This window comes from Gigantopelta aegis, chromosome 10 (genome assembly GCF_016097555.1).
Source record: "Gigantopelta aegis isolate Gae_Host chromosome 10, Gae_host_genome, whole genome shotgun sequence".
In the NCBI taxonomy this organism is placed as follows: Eukaryota; Metazoa; Mollusca; class Gastropoda; order Neomphalida; family Peltospiridae; genus Gigantopelta; species Gigantopelta aegis.
In genome coordinates, this window is record NC_054708.1 from 15,049,997 (window position 1) to 15,067,426 (window position 17,430).

Consider the following 17,430-nt stretch of genomic DNA (forward strand, 5'->3'; position numbering starts at 1 on the left):
CATAACATTAGGTGGTGCGTTTTCACTGGAGTACTTTTTTGGCGCATGGAACATTTTTTCTCTTGTTTTTGTTTTTTGTTTAACGACACCAGTAAAGCACATTGATTATTAATCATCAGCTACTGCATGTGAGACATGATGTAATTCTGACATAGTCTTAGAGAGGAAACCCGCTATATTTGTTTTCAATTAGTAGTAAGAAATCTTTTATATGCACCATCCCATAGACAGGATAGCACATATCACAGCCTTTGCTATAAAGGGCTCACCGACGGAGATCGATCCTACACTGACTGTGCATCAAGCGAGCACTTTACCACTGGACTATCGGATGTCAATCATTTGGTAATTTTTACATAGTCTTAGAGAGGAAACTCTTTACATTTTTTCCATTAGTAGCAAGGGATAGTTTATAGGTTGGACTATACCAATTAAAATCCCATAGGCGACTATGTTAACGTTTGTGTTTAAAAACACTATGTGCAATATAGCAACCAAACTATGACCTATAAATATTAGTACTACAACCCACCGTAAAGTATTAATTTTACAGGTACCCCATACATGTTCCAAGCACAAGGCTACTTGACACGGTGGTACTACATCAAATAAAATTGCATACATTTTCAGCCCAGATGAAACTAATGTTTTTTACAACCAACACACTCACATTTATAACCAATCACAGGACTTGTGGTGTTCACTTCTGCACCTCGAACTTCGACCCAGTCGGAAATTAATTAGTTTAGTGCTACCTATAGGCACCATCCCACAGACGGGATAACATATATCCCGGCTTTTGATATACCAGTCGGGTCGGTGGCTGGGTGGCTGGCTGGATGGCTGGATGGCTGGATGGATGGATGGATGGATGGACAGACGGTGGAACGGATGGAGGGAGAGCCGGATACATGGATGGATGCATGGATGTTGCATGGATGGATGCATGATTGGACGGGTTGGTTTTGAGTAGGTTGGTAGGTAGGTCAAGTAGATAGATACTAGTAGATATAGATATAGATAGAGACATATATGTATAAAACATGTCAATGCCCGCAGCTCTAAAGATTATAACCCCCCCCCCCACACACACACACACACACACACACACACACACACACACACTCAGCTCAAAATCGAGTTACTATATAAATGGCCACTCATGTTGCTGTCAGAAACACAGCAAGAATCATTTTGCCAGCGCCAAATACGCTGTACATAACATATTTGAAATAAGTGACTGTCACGGGGATCCTATAATACCCGTAACTGAATAAAACACGATTATCCAAATATTTCTTCTAACTGTATATCTTTTAGATCTCTCTGTATCGGGCAGTCTAATACCTGAGTGGCTCGGCTCTAGGTATAATCAGAGATAAGATCTTATATAATATATATATGTAGCACGTTTAGTTCACTAGAAAACACAACAAAACACAATACACTTTGGAATCTGTATTAACACTACGTTGACAAATGTACTTGCCGCAGTAGTTAATTAACAACAACAATATAATAACAACCCAGAGCTAATGACTTAATTAGTTAATCACTAGGTGTCTAGTTTACACAATATTCTAATCACTTCACGGTGATACAACCCACACACGTGTGATAATTGAGAAACGCTGCCAGGGGAACTTAATTAATAAAGGAATTACAACTCTATTCCTAACTGGTTAATTTTTAATTAACCCTAAAATACTCATTCAGTAACCCTGTAATACAGAATTAATACTGGTACCTATCACAATAAAGACAATAACCTACAGTTTACCTAGGTCCTCTAGGATGACCGGATAAGCTTTATCTCACCAAATACTCGTATAAAAATATTAGAACAGTGAAGCCTACAATTTACTTCGTCAGATTACCGGAGACACTGTCTAAAGAATATTGGTATAATACAGTATTAAAATATTTAAAGTCACATCAATCACATCAAGGTTATACAACAGAGCAGAAAAATATATTTACCAGTCCAGTCGGACTACGTTCCCCGGGAGCCTTCCAATGTTTCTCCTCGATATATCTAAAATCCTATCTATTTATTCAAAAATCTCAGAGACAGCGAATATCGCCTGGGGGCACAACGCGGTACCTCACCTATCATGTGATGTTTCCACAACTCCCAGGGACGGTATTTTCTCTTAGATGGCCAGACAGACCGAGTTCGCTAGAACCCACGGTCGTAAAACCGCACTACCGGAGTTATTACGTAACTACTGGCCACATGGCCTCCACAACTGGTCTAAGTGCATATTGGAACGCAGCTCTACCACCGTCGCGCGGGGGTATTACGTAACCAAGCTGCACACGGCCCTCTAAAACAATTAACATCGCCACAGGCGAAAAGATAAGAGCATGTACCGTCACAGTGACCATGACTTCTCGTGGTATCAAATCACACAGAATTATGTCAGGTGTAATGTTTGTGATCAGTCTTGGTTTTAATATCCTGTTATTAGTGAATTGCAGTGTACTGTGTATTTCATAAGATTTATCCTGCAACCACCGTTTCTACTGACAGAATATGTTGACGGATAAAGCAAAGTCATATCCTGCTATGAGCAGGATATTACTTTTGACGTCACTCATGTGAAGTCACACACATAACTACATTACAAATTTGCTGATTCGACCTCTAGGTTATCGTACAATGTAGCTGAAATAACAAATAATAGTTTCCCCCTTCATTTTTATGGTCTGCAGGATGAAGATAATAACTACTTAATGACGTCGGATAGCTGCTTTATCCTGTTCAGGCTGAATGAGAAATTCCGCTCGGTAGAGCTTCGCTGAATTTCCCATTCTTACCTTCACAGGATAAAACAGATATACGACGTCATTAACTAGTTATTCTCTATATAACGAGTGCTTACCTTTTATATCCTCTAGCATGAAAATGAGAACAGTAAACCCAGAAAGAAAACTCGCATTATATTAGTATTCCAATAAATCTCGTTACACATGGCAACGCAATTCATGTCGTTAATTATGACGTCGTAATAATGTTACGTTTTCACATCAGTTCAGGACCCAATTTCACAAAACATCGTAAGCCTAGTTTTGCACGTAAATTTACGATTAATCCACAATTCTTATTACTACTAACAGTATGGCCTAAAACTAATATGGTTTGAAGAACACATATTTCATTTTCTTACGTCCTTAAAATGCTCCACTTCCATAATGATGTAATTTTGTGCGTGAAATAGATAACAAATACATGTAAACGTGTGACTGGTATAACTGCTAATCGCAGACGTAAATTTACGATGTTTTGTGAAATTGGCTCCAGTATTCCAACATGAAATTACCATTACACATCATGCCAACACAATCCATGGCGTTTATGACGTCATAATGCTTCGCCTTTACTTACATATATTATAATATAATTATAGCTACGATTAATTACGGTTTTGTGTTGAGGGTGAATATATATATATATATATATATATATATATATATATATATATATATATATATATATATTTAGGAAGTACAAGTAGTTTATTTAACGTGTTTATATTCAGTTAAGGTTCAAACAATCTTGTTGCGGGTACAAACTTAGATATAGTCAATTAGAATCCAAACCGCATCAGTGGCATAGTTGGGATTTTATATTGAGGTACCAACCACATGGGGGAGGGGGCAACAACATTATTAGTTGTGTTATGGGGCGACAATAAAAATTTAAAAGGTGCCAGTGCCAAAATGAGAAAAGGAAGAGGAGTTAACGGTGTGATATTTGAAACGATACTAAGTGAAAAAATAAAAAATAAATAAAATGATATTAGGTCAAAAATAAAGAGAACTGACTGCTCAGCCGAAAATGTGCATAATTTGGAGTATTTTAGAGGGAAAAACCCAAAATAAATAAGACAAAGATGAGATAATTTCACTGTTAGTATTTAATAATATGAAGCAACATATGTATGTGGCAAATATTCAAATATGAAATATGAACTTGTCATGAAAATATTTTCTTTGCTAATATTTTGAGTGGAATGGAATAAAATATATGCATATTTAATAACATTGGTATTACTTTTCAGGATTTATTTCAAATATTTTTTAAAACACTTTGTATGATACGTGCTCAGTCTTAAAAATAAATAATAAAGAAATTATTCATGGTATAAAACCTTTGGCAAAGTTAGGCATGAGAGTTAACCTTCCTAACAAATAGACTGTTCACTAATACATTTTTCTCTGATACGCCTTCTGTATTTAATGTAGAGAAAACAACACCCAAATGATAACAGTCTATCTTTCTGGAGATAGACGACTAGTACTGATACGTCTATTTACATCGAAGAAGAAAGCGTAACAACATTATTTCCAGGTTTTGTTATTTTGCAGACATCAACATGATTGTGTGTTGAAAGTAAACATGGATTTTGTAGCGAACGTAGGTCAGGTCTTGCAGAACCTTTCGCAATTTCAGGTAACAGTAATGATTAACTATTTATAAATGTCGACATTACACTATATACGAATTATTAGTGCACTAATTATTTTGAATGTCTCAATGTTTTTCGCGAACTTCGCAAAGTCAAATGACTCGTTAAACGCCAGACCAGTCCCGTTATAGACGTTGGAAGATGTCACCAAATGGGAGGGACGAGTAAATTGAATGTATTATCTTCAGGGTTGAGGGGTGGTGGTGGAATGATATCTGGAGTTGTGAGCATCATATCTATTATCTAGTGAGGGGACACAAGTAAATTTTTTTTCTTTTCTTTATAATTTATTTCAATTTGTTTAGTGTAGGACGAAAAAAAAAATCCCATACATTTCATCATTAAGTGTCCTCTCAGCTCCTAACCCACACACATCCTGCTTGTAAGCACCAGGGCCAAGAAAGTATACCACCATCTACAGTACAATATTTGGTGTGAAGACATCACATGGGAAGATTCGTCCAACCAGGTGTCTGGACTATCTATCTTCTTCCGGAATTTCCTGAACCACTTCAGCCATCTCCACTGTTAATGACAAATAGTGTAATTTGTCATCAAGTGTTTGTATCATAGTAGTAAACTGCTAGTCTGAAGGCACATAGAAATTATGAAAAGTATTGACTTAATGTGTGCCCTGCACCGGTGTGACGAGTTACCCAATACTACCCAATACTTACCCAATACTTACCCAATACCACTACTAACCACACCAAAAAAACATATAATTCTAATCTTGATGATATGGACAATTTTTATCACATTACTGTGATCAGAAAACATACATTTTTGAAGCGTCTGCCAAATCAGGTACAAGACCTTTAGTCATTAGATATTATATATTTACATTACCAGTTTATTAGATGCAGTTTTTGAGTGGGCAAGTCTAAAAATATTTTTTAAAGATATTCTACAAAATTTAAAACTTTGACGAAAAAATAGAAATTACTTGTGATTGTGCTCAAAATTCACACCCCTCGTTATGTTCCCAAGACGCAGAGTGGGAGTGCGTTTTAAGCAAACATTCGATAAATAATATGTGAATTATTCAAATATGAATATGATTGTTGTTGTTAATATCAATATGATCATTAAACACGTGTAACTAATATCCAGGTTTAGGGGTCCTTGCGTGATGATATAATAGTTAGTAGTGGTATTGGGTAAGTATTGGGTAAGTATTCTGTATTGGGTAGTATTGGGTAAATTGTCGCACTAAGTAAACTGCCCTTAAATTAAGCCTTAAATTCTACAACAGGTTGATTGAAGCATATTTTATGGGGTTTTTTTTTTTAAAGAACAAATGGATTAGGCACAAGTTATACAACTTATTAGGCCTTCTCCATAAATACTTACATGGCATGACAGTACAGTGGCGTAGCCGGGGAGGGTACAGAAGTTTGAAGTTTGTTTCGTTTAACAACACTGCTGGAGCACATCGATTAATTAATCATCGGCTATTGGATGACAAACGATTTTTTTCTAATGCAGCAAGGGATCTTTTATATGCACTTTCCCACAGATAGGAAAACACATACCACTGCCTTTGTCTAGTTGTGGTGCACTGGTTGGAACGAGAGAAAACAAATCACCCCCAAGCAAACTTTAAAAAAAATGTATTAACTTTTATAAAATCATACATACATAGTGTGGGTTGCCCCCCACCCCCAATATAAAATCTTGGCTACCCCAGTGCAACAGTAATATATTTTAGCAATTTAAATATGAACATAAATATATATTATTGAAAAAGACCAGAAAGAATGAAGGAAACAGAAAAGATGCAATAAAGTTCTCATTAGATGTAAAAATGTTGCCATTATTGAGGAGCTTTACCGATGCTCCCGGCCTACAGCAATTTATATCTCAACGATGTTAAGTTCGTGCCCTGTAATCAGACAAAATTTTGCTGATGAACAACAGTTAATTGCTGGTATTATATTGTTAAACTGTAAGCTAAAACAGGAATCCTGAGATATGCCATGGTCATATATTAATCCATCGTGTGTCATCTCATTTGAGTTTTTTGTTTTCTTATAAACTATCTACTAAAAGTCCCATTAAAACTCACTTTATTTATCAGCCATATATTTTGACTTTCAATTTTTTAACTGATATTTGTGTAGTTAAACCATTCACATTCATCCATTCATCCATTCATTTATTCATTCATTTATTTTTTCATTCCTTCATATATTTATTTGTTTATTCACATATTCACTTGTCATTGAGAATTAACCGCTATTCAATTGTACCAGTATTTCTGTTGTATTATGACGACCTATTTATTGACCCACCTTTAGAGGATCATGTATGTTACATGGTCATATTGGGCAAATCATCCTAATCCATAGTAGCATTGCGTAATTCACTTGCTGTGTGTACGTTTGCCCACTACGCCCAAACGTCACATGTCATATTGTTACTACTACCAAATTTGTAGTATTCCATACAGAATAATGCATATACAGGAAATATAATGTTCAGGGGTTTTTATCAGTAGACAATGTAAAGACAGATTGAACAGCATGTAAATATTAATGAATATTTAATTATACATGGTTGTATCTAGTCCTGAAACTAAATCTATAGTCTGTCTCAATGCATAAAACTGATATAGAGTTGAGACTTAAATTGCACTAGACATTGAATCTGGACTGAAATTGCATGTATTTTACATATAGAGATAAAGAGATTAGGGCCCATGCTAATAAAACTTGAGTATAGACTAAAATCTTTAATGACGTCACACTAATGCAATTTGTTTAGCATTGCTATGACATTAAAATCTTAAGACTTTAGAGTCTTGAGTCTGTACTAAACGTTTTATAAGCACCGGGTCAGATCTAAATCTGAGTTCTTGAATCCAGAGTTTAAAACTAAACTAAGCAGAACCAGATATATTCTAGCATTCATTTACTAGGTCTATGGTAAGGTTTTTATTTTGGAGTGAAACTATGTAGTAGAACAGAATAAAGATATAAATTATCAATTAAATATAGGCCTGTGAATAAAACAGTGTTTTAGAGTAAATAGTTATAATTCTGCTGGAATATATAACTTTCACCTAGTGATCAGTAAAAAGTATTTTAATTAACATGGCCCAGTTGTCAGCCTGAGAAGTCAGAATTTATGATTGCTGTGATTTAAACAAAAGCAAAGTAAAATGTTTCAATGTTTATTCTCTCCTCTTTTTTTTCAGGGCATCATGATCACAGTAGTTGTTGGTGTTATCACTGTCCTGGCACTTCTGTTTTTTGGTATTTTGAAATTCAAAACAAAAGGTTTGTATATGTATAAATACCATTTCTTTTTAAGTACTTGCTATATACATCCATGGATTATATATTCATTTAGCAGACATCTGATACCAGATATATACATCTGGCAGACCTTGTTGTGAAAACAAATAAATTGAGTTGAGTGATTGAAGGCATACTGTCACGGATTTAAGCACCTTATTTCTAAAAAAAATTGATAATAAATAAAAATTACATTAATTGTTGGAAACCAAATCTAGCTATAGCATCACCTTAACTGAACCATGATGGAGTGAAATCCATATCATCCCTCTCGGCAATTTTAGTTTTTGTTTTATGGACCATTTGCCATAATTCAATTATTTTTACAAAATGTCATTAATAAATGGAGTATGGTGGTTATGAAGATGGTTGAATAAAGTACATTATGGGACAAATCAAATTATTTTTGTTCAGGTAATACTTTGCTAGACCATTAAATAGGCCAGTGGTCTGTGGCAATATACCTTTGATTGTTCCCTTAACTTAGATTATGGGGAGCCATTTAAGATATTACCATATTGTTACCATATAATAGTTGGGTTTTTTTGGGGGGGTTAACGACACCACCAGTTCACATTGATTTACTAATCATTGGCTATTGGATGTCAAACATTTGGTTATGTTGACATATACTATATATAGTCTCAGAGAGGAAACCCACTACATTTTTCCATTAGTAGCAAGGGATCATTTATATGCACTATCCAACAGACAGGATAGAACATACCACAGCCTATGATATACCAGTCGTGGTGCACTGGCCGGACGAGAAACTGCCCAATGTGCCCACCGATGAGAATTGATTCCAGACCCACCACACTTGAAGTGAACACTTTACCACTGGGCTACGCCCTGACCCCGATAACATATAAATTCACTTGCTGAGGGTAGCTAAAATTACTCTTCTTGAACTAGTCTCAGGAGAGTGTTTGGGAGCAAGTGATAGCTGCCCTTAAACTGCAAGGTCTGATGTAGCTTTACTTATAGCATGTCTGACAGTCGTAACTTAATATATTGACATTCTAAAATAAAATAAAATAAAAATCAGTTTGGAATTTGTTTTAATAGTTATCTGTGCTATTAATTTTCAAATGTAAGTGTTTACCATGTAACTTTAAATTCACAAAGGCCTTTACGTGAACAGAACAACAGTTTGTATGAAATATTGTGTCCAGTATGCGCCATCTACTTTTATTGTTCTTTTTTATTAACTTAAATCATGTTTGTCTTGTCTTTACGAAGTGATTTACCAGTGGGTATTACCTTTCCGACGGCAATAGCGAAGGTAATGATATATTATTACCCTAAACTATTTGTACGAGTAAGTTATTTTTAACACTAACTTTAGGAAGAAGATATTGCAGATAGGTATAATTTCTGAGCATACCATAATTGGTAAATACGGAGACACAAATACAAGTAGCTTTATAAACATCGCCAGTTTTTAAGATGCCTTACAAACTTAAAAAGAACCTAACTTATTGATTGTTTTCTTTTTGTTCTTTCTTTTTTAATGATATTTATTCTGTGAATTAATTTAAACAGTACCGTTATTTCTATCAAATCAGAAGAGTCGCAGATGGGGGGTTGTGGTGTAGATCATTGGAACCATATAACGTTTTCTCTATTAAATCTCAGTGTTAAAAGATATTTCTAAATTTAAATCTAAACTTCCTTACAAATAGCAAGCGTTTCAAGAATAATTAACCATTCATCATCTAAACTGTTTGCTCATCTTTCCTTTCCTTCTTTCTTCCTGATCTTCACCTTCACTTTTCTCTCATTCTGTCTACCCATCTTGATAGCCATATTGGAAATAATTTTATTTGTTCATTTTCGTCATCTTGTTTTACTAAATATATTTATATGTTAAATGTAAGGACAGGCCTTAATACAAAGAAAGAAAGAAATGTTTTATTTAACGACGCACTCAATGCATTTTATTTATGGTTATATGGTGTCAGACATATGGTTACGGACCACACAGATATTGAGGGAGGAAACCCGCTGCCACCATGCCATGGGCTACTCTTTCCAATTAGCAGCAAGGGATCTTTTATATGCACTATCCCATAGACAGGATTGGCAAATAGTGGCAACAACGTCAATTTTTGCATTAAAGTTTTGCATTTAGATCTGTTTCTCACAAACTATAAGTCCTAGGTCAGTGAAACTTGGTTTATAGTTGCACCTATGGATGTACATCACAGTGCACTTAAAATAATTGTGGAAGATGAGACATTTAATTCAGTGGAATTCTTGTTAAAATAAAAAGTGTGAGAAGTTCTGTAAATACAAACATGTACATCTATTAATACAAAATGTCATTTGTAACTTATAAAACTTTCTCTTTTTTTAAAGTTCTTCCTAGCAGGAATGAATCTGAAAATAAATATCGCTTCAGGAAAAGAGAAAAGCTTATGTTTTATGGAAGAAAAATGTTGCGAAAGGTAAGTACAGTATACAGACCATAAAAAATGTCTTTAACCACGCTGACTCCTAACATGTGTCTTAGCTCACTTCATTTGTATGGTCTTAATTTATTTTGGGGGTTTCTAACTATAATTATATTTGAAAAATGAATTACCTTTTCGTTTAACTAGTCATTGATTAAAACAAAATGGTGATTGCTACTTTAGGCCATTATAAAATAAATCCTATATTATCATTTCCATCTGTCCCAAGTGTACAGATCCACCCACATTTGTTTTATTGGCAAATTTATTTATTTTTTTATTTTTTTGCCAAGTGTAATATTTGCAATATGTCCTGAAAATATAAACTATAAAAATTTAATTTCACTTTCCTGTCCCATTTTGAAAAAGCAATGGATGAAAATGTAGCATTTATTTTATTATGGCCTTATTGGTCCACAATTAGTTATTGTCATAATAAGGTAACATTGAATTAGACACTAGAAATATCCTTTTTTGTTTTGTTACTACATAGATAAGAGAATCTTTCTTATAATAATTATTCATTTATGCAGACATTGTGCTTCCAATAGTCATGAGTAGTTTTATTTGTTGGAACTGTTGACAGAGAATGACCTTTAACTTCCATAATCTTATGCGTGGCTGATGCAGAGTCGCAGATTCAAAAAACAAAAATACAGTGAGTCAGAAAAAAACCCTGATTGCCCGTCGAATTGGTAGTTGCATTTTTTAACTCGTCCGTCAGAATTGTTACTCTCATTTGGCGAGCGGGCGAGTACTTTCTGCACCCCTGAGTAGGTGTGTGCCTTGGCTGGTGTGTGCAGTTGCACATTTTTAGACTATTGCTGACCCGACAGTCAAGTTGTCATTAATTAGTAGGTGTGCACCAAACATAAAATTGCACTTAATTGGTCTGTTCAATAAAAACACATCTTCTCTAACTAACAATACAGCATACAGCATACAAAGCATATATATATTTTTTATCTTCTCTCCTTCCTAAAAGCAAACATCAATATTGATTTTGCAAGGAACATTGTTTACCCCTTTAAAAAAACATACTGGCATTAACACCCTCCCCTGTAGCCAGGGCTATATCTGCTCACTGATTGTGAATTTGAAAAATAATTGGTGAATTTGATTTTAGTTTGGCTAAATAATTTCATGTAATAATTAATATTTTGTTTAAAAAATTACTTTTTGGGATAATTTTTTAAGTGTATTAGATAATTTGGTAACATGTGTTGCTTGCGTATGGGTAACCCATCTAGCATATGGTTTGTACACACATAAAAATGTTGATAATTGTAAATGACTATGAATAGTTGGTTGAATAGTTCGGCTGAATAATATTTTATTTTATTACAGGTTAGAAGTTTCACTAGAAATACTATTGGCAATGGACAATCATTTGGCCGGAGGAAATACAGCAGCAAACAAATGGTGAATCGACTAAAAAGGTAGGCCTTTAATTATTCTGTCGAAGCTTTTTTTTTTTTTTTTTATTATTATTATTTATTTTTTAAGTCCCTTGCCGGTCTAGACTTTTTTTTTGTAATTCCTCAAGATATTGAGCTGAAATTTTGTTTATAGCTTTATTATGTACATTTATAGATCAAGTTTGGTTTGAATAGGGATTTACCAATATTGACAGTTATAACCAGATAGTTTACCTTTCATGGGAATTTATTCAAGGGCCATAACTGTCAAAACAATGAAATTTATCCCTATTTGACAGAGTTATGGTCCTTGAATTTAGGGGCCTGGTAGTGAACATGACTTTCAGAATACAGTGGACTCTGTCCAAACCAGCATTCTGTGTAAGCCATCACAGTTTTAAAGTCCTGTCCAGCTACCGTTAATTTATTAGGAATAAAACTGCCTACACCGGATGCTGTCTATCCCAGACTTTGGATGCAAATTCAAGAACAAAAGAACAGTTTATGTAGTAATTAGTTCTGTCTACACTAGCACGCAATCTTACCTCTACTGTCTTCCAAGACAAGACAAGACAGTGGTCACCTTTTAAACAATGTCGGCAGTTCCCTAGTAATTAGGACACCAAAGAAAGTGTTATGAAATAATCGCGCCTATTTGCAGGCTTAATAAACAGTGAACCATGCCTGTTGTAATGAGTGCTGGTAGAAAGATAAATCGGATTATTATTTGTATGTGTTTATTGTATCATACCAATCTGTTGTTTTGTTAAAACTAGTACTTGCATAAATACGAATAATGCTTCCTTTTTGCATTGTCTTACTGAATTTACAATATGGGAGCGACCAAAAAAATTGTGTCCGAAGTTGTGTCCCAGCCCGCTTCTCACTGACGACCAGTTGTATTTTTAATATATCTTGAATTTGACTGGTTTCTTAGAAATGCAAATATCTTTCAGGTTTATACCAATCACTAAAATAGGCATTGCTTAGCCTTGCTTTCACAGATGTTTTACACATAGTCCAAATGTTTGGTTAAAATAACATTTAATTTATGTTGGTATTTTCTGATCAGTATATCTCAAGAACCGTAACTCTGGATGAACTCTGTCTACACCAGCATATTTTATCAGTCCCAAGTGAATCAGATTAAGACAAGAGTCCACTGTATTTGTTTATAAATTAATGGCACATAATCCGACTAAGAACATGTAACTGTGAAGATGCAATGGTCATAACAACTGCTGTAAGGCTGGCATTTACTTTGTGCTGACTCTAAACTAAAACACAAGAGTCACATTTTAAGCTTAATTGAATGCCTACATTAACATAAATATAATAAGTAATTGTACACTGTTAATATAAATAGTTTTTGATAGCCGTTTTGTTGGCGCATGTTTCCTCTAATAGTAAGCCAAGTGTCAAACTAATCATATGTTAGATACCAAATAGCAGTAAAGAAATATCTCTTTCTGTTTTGTTTATTTTTAACTATATGAATAACAAAGTGCATTGGTTGGTCTCTGCTCAGGTTTTTACAGAGATGGAAAGACACTTTCCTCTAATAGTAAGCCAAGTGTCAAAATAATCATATGTTAGATACCAGATAGCAGTAAACATATTTATTACCCATATGCTTAAAATATCTTGGTACATATCAAAGTGATACATCCCACTAGAATGCCAAGTGGGACATAACACTTTTGACATCACACGATGACGTCATCAATTGGTGCATTACAACCTTACAAGTTAAAAGAACGTCAATGAAACAAGATGAGTGATATAAATTAAGATCGATTATAGGTAATAAATAGGATATTAAACTCGCTACCATTTCGTATCATGTTTATGTCCCTCGTGAAATAATTTTCATTGTCACTCGCTAAAGCTTGTGACAATTGAAAATTATTTCACTCGGGACATAAACATGATATGAAATGGAAGTTTGTTTAATATCCTATAAATCTCTTTCTGTTTTGTTTATTTTTAACTATATGAATAATAAAGTGCATTCATTGGTCTCTGCTCAGGTTTTTACAGAGACGGAAAGAAAGCAGTCCACAGCTAAGAGTAAAAGAACCTCCACAGTCATTCCTTGAAGCTGACTGGTCAGATATTGAAGAAATGGATAGTAGACTGCCACCAGAAGTTCTGTACATGCTAAGGAGTGTAAGGTAACTTGAGAGATACCGTATATTACTAAATACAAATGACGATTACTTGCAAGATTATCATCAACCTGAGTGTACGGTAACTTGAGGGATGCCGTGTATTACTACCGAATATTGCTGTGTATTAGCCGACTTTTGAAGTCTAGAAATACTTTCCAAAAGAAGAGGGTCAGCTTATACACAAGGGCAACAAATTGGTTCATAAAATTCTGATCGAAATTTGATCAGACCCTTACAGCCTTTCACAGCTTATGTAACAATAATTTGTGCACAGTATATATAAAACACCCCATCATGCAATATTATGTAGTTGTTTGTTCTTGAATGCATTAATAGTTTGATGAATAATAATAATTATTTGTTTTATTGTCATTTCAATGGTAGAAACGTATCCTTTCCAACCGTCCGCCTCCTTTGTTTGACACCTCTGTCTATATCATTTTGTTAGCTCTTATTTGATTGGATCACACGATTTTGCCACCTGCAGAGAGTGTAAACAACATCCATGGACCACAGAATCATTTTTCTGTTTGGGGGGAAAACCGGGATTAATGAGTTTATTATTTGCTGTCCAGTGAATAATTTAATTTATTACCTACGAGGTACAGCATGACGAGGGTCATATTTATCGTACAATTTCTCTCGTATGTCATAACTAAATCGTATGTCCTCCTGACATTGTTGTTTAACGTTGTTTAAACTTGTATTATATTACGATGTAGTTGTGACACATCAAACACTTAATTATGAATATAACGTTCATAACTGTTTGAAATCTATACTACGGTCGACGAGTCACTTTTTGCACCCTTGTTTTGGCTTCGTACATAATAAATGTAGCATATCTTACCGTAATTTTACTTGAAAGCCATATTTAGTAAAAGGTACAATGTTTCAATCACAAGATTTTCTTCAAACACATTCAGGTGCGTTAATAATGTTCAAAATTTTTTAAATTCAATAGCAATTTTGCACTGGAATTTTTCCAGCATTCTTAAAACGGAAATGTCATGTACCCAATTTATAGTTATTGTAAGGAGATGCAAAGTGACATCATTGGAATACTAATGTCATTCAAATTCAAAACTAATTATTTCAATTACTGTGTATTTGTTTGCTTTTTAGTATACACATGCTTTACAATTTACAGCTGTTGATACATGTGTACTCCTAACTTATGGGTGTATAAATATCACGTAACTTTAGAACAGATTGTGATTTGGTTTTCAAGACATCAATGAACAAACATTACTCCGTCGTTAAGGAAACGTTAGTTTGTAAACAATGACTGGAATGTTCATTTAGCAAGACAGTTCTACGGTAATAAACAGAATATTACATTCGTGTCCATGACAGCCGATGTTTACGACACTTGTGCCTAAATTATCGCATAATAATTTAGGCACTCGTGTCGTAAACATCGTCTGTCATGGACACTCATATAATATCCTTTATTACTTATGTGCAGTGATATATTGTTACAGCTTGAATTGTTTATTTTCCTATTATGAGTTATTGGTGCTAAATTACTTTTGCACGACATGGAATACTTTAATATGTCTGTAATAATTAAAGTGGAAAAAATATAATGAAAAAGAAAAGCACAAATCTATTTGTTGACAGTATTATCGAAATAAATACAATGTACAACTGGACAAAAGATGACTTCGGCTTATACATGAGCTCGATGATTTTGTACTTGATATTTAGGGTCAAACTAAGGTCGCCTAATACGATATTTGCCAGATTATCATCAACCTGGGTGTATGGTAACTTGAGGGATACCATATATTACTAATTACAAATGACGATTACTTGCAAGATTATCATCAACCTGGGTGTACGGTAACTTGAGGGATACCATATATTACTAATTACAAATGACGATTACTTGCAAGATTATCAACCTGGGTGTATGGTAACTTGAGGGATACCATATATTACTAATTACAAATGACGGTTACTTGCAAGATTATCATCAACCTGGGTGTATGGTAACTTGAGGGATACCATATATTACTAATTACAAATGACGATTATTTGCAAGATTATCAACCTGGGTGTACGGTAACTTGAGGGATACCATATATTACTAATTACAAATGACGATTACTTGCAAGATTATCATCAACCTGGGTGTATGGTAACTTGAGGGATACCATATATTACTAATTACAAATGACGATTACTTGCAAGATTATCATCAACCTGGGTGTACGGTAACGTGAGGGATACCATATATTACTAATTACAAATGACGATTACTTGCAAGATTATCATCAACCTGAATGTAAGGTATCTTGAGGGATACCATATATTACTAATTACAAATGACAATTACTTGCAAGATTAACATCAATCTGGTTGTATGGTAACTTGAGGGATACCGTATGTTATTAAATACAAATGACGATAACTTGCAAGATTATCATCAACCTGAGTGTAAGGTAACTTGAGGGATGCCGTATATTACTAAATACAAATAACGATTACTTGCAAGATTATCATCAACCTGAATGTAAGGTAACTTGAGGGATGCCGTATATTACTAAATACAAATAACGATTACTTGCAAGATTATCATCAACCTGAATGTACGGTAACTTGAGGGATGCCGTATATTACTAAATACAAATAACGATTACTTGCAAGATTATCATCAACCTGAATGTAAGGTAACTTGAGGGATGCCGTATATTATTAAATACAAATAACGATTACTTGCAAGATTATCATCAACATGAATGTAAGGTAACTTGAGGGATACCCTAAATTATTAAATACAAACGACGATTACTTGCAAGATTACCATCAACCTGGGTGTACGGTAACTTGAGGGATACCATATATTATTGATTACAAATGACGATTACTTGCAAGATTATCATAAACCTGGGTGTACAGTAACTTGAGGGATACCATATATTACTAATTACAAATGACGATTACTTGCAAGATTATCATCAACCTGAATGTAAGGTAACTTGAGGGATACCATATATTACTAATTACAAACGACGATTACTTGCAAGATTATCATCAACCTGAGTGTACAGTAACTTGAGGGATGCCATATATTACTAATTACAAACGACGATTACTTGCAAGATTATCATCAACCTGAATGTAAGGTAACTTGAGGGATGCCGTATATTACTAATTACAAACGACGATTACTTGCAAGATTATCATCAATCTGAATGTAAGGTAACTTGAGGGATGCCGTATATTACTAATTACAAATGACGATTACTTGCAAGATTATCATCAACCTGAATGTAAGGTAACTTGAGGGATGCCGTATATTACTATTACAAATAACGATTACTTGCAAGATTATCATCAACCTGAATGTAAGGTAACTTGAGGGATGCCGTATATTACTAATTACAAATGACGATTACTTGCAAGATTATCATCAACCTGAGTGTAAGGTAACTTGAGGGATACCATATATTACTAATTACAAACGACGATTACTTGCAAGATTATCATCAACCTGAATGTAAGGTAACTTGAGGGATGCCGTATATTACTAATTACAAATGACGATTACTTGCAAGATTATCATCAACCTGGGTGTACGGTAACTTGAGGGATACCATATATTACTA

General features: G+C 34.2%; 1 protein-coding gene across 1 annotated transcript in view; it reads left to right on the plus strand.

Annotated features, from left to right (window-relative positions):
* Positions 1-4,329: 4,329 nt before the first annotated feature.
* LOC121383044 (patatin-like phospholipase domain-containing protein 7) overlaps positions 4,330-17,430 on the plus strand; it is a 48,751-nt gene continuing 35,650 nt past the window's right edge. The window contains exons 1-5 of the mRNA XM_041512803.1: positions 4,330-4,456; positions 7,672-7,753; positions 10,133-10,221; positions 11,575-11,666; positions 13,676-13,819. Coding sequence (XP_041368737.1) covers positions 4,403-4,456; positions 7,672-7,753; positions 10,133-10,221; positions 11,575-11,666; positions 13,676-13,819 — 461 coding nt within the window. The 5' untranslated portion in view covers positions 4,330-4,402. The remainder of the gene's footprint in view (positions 4,457-7,671; positions 7,754-10,132; positions 10,222-11,574; positions 11,667-13,675; positions 13,820-17,430) is intronic.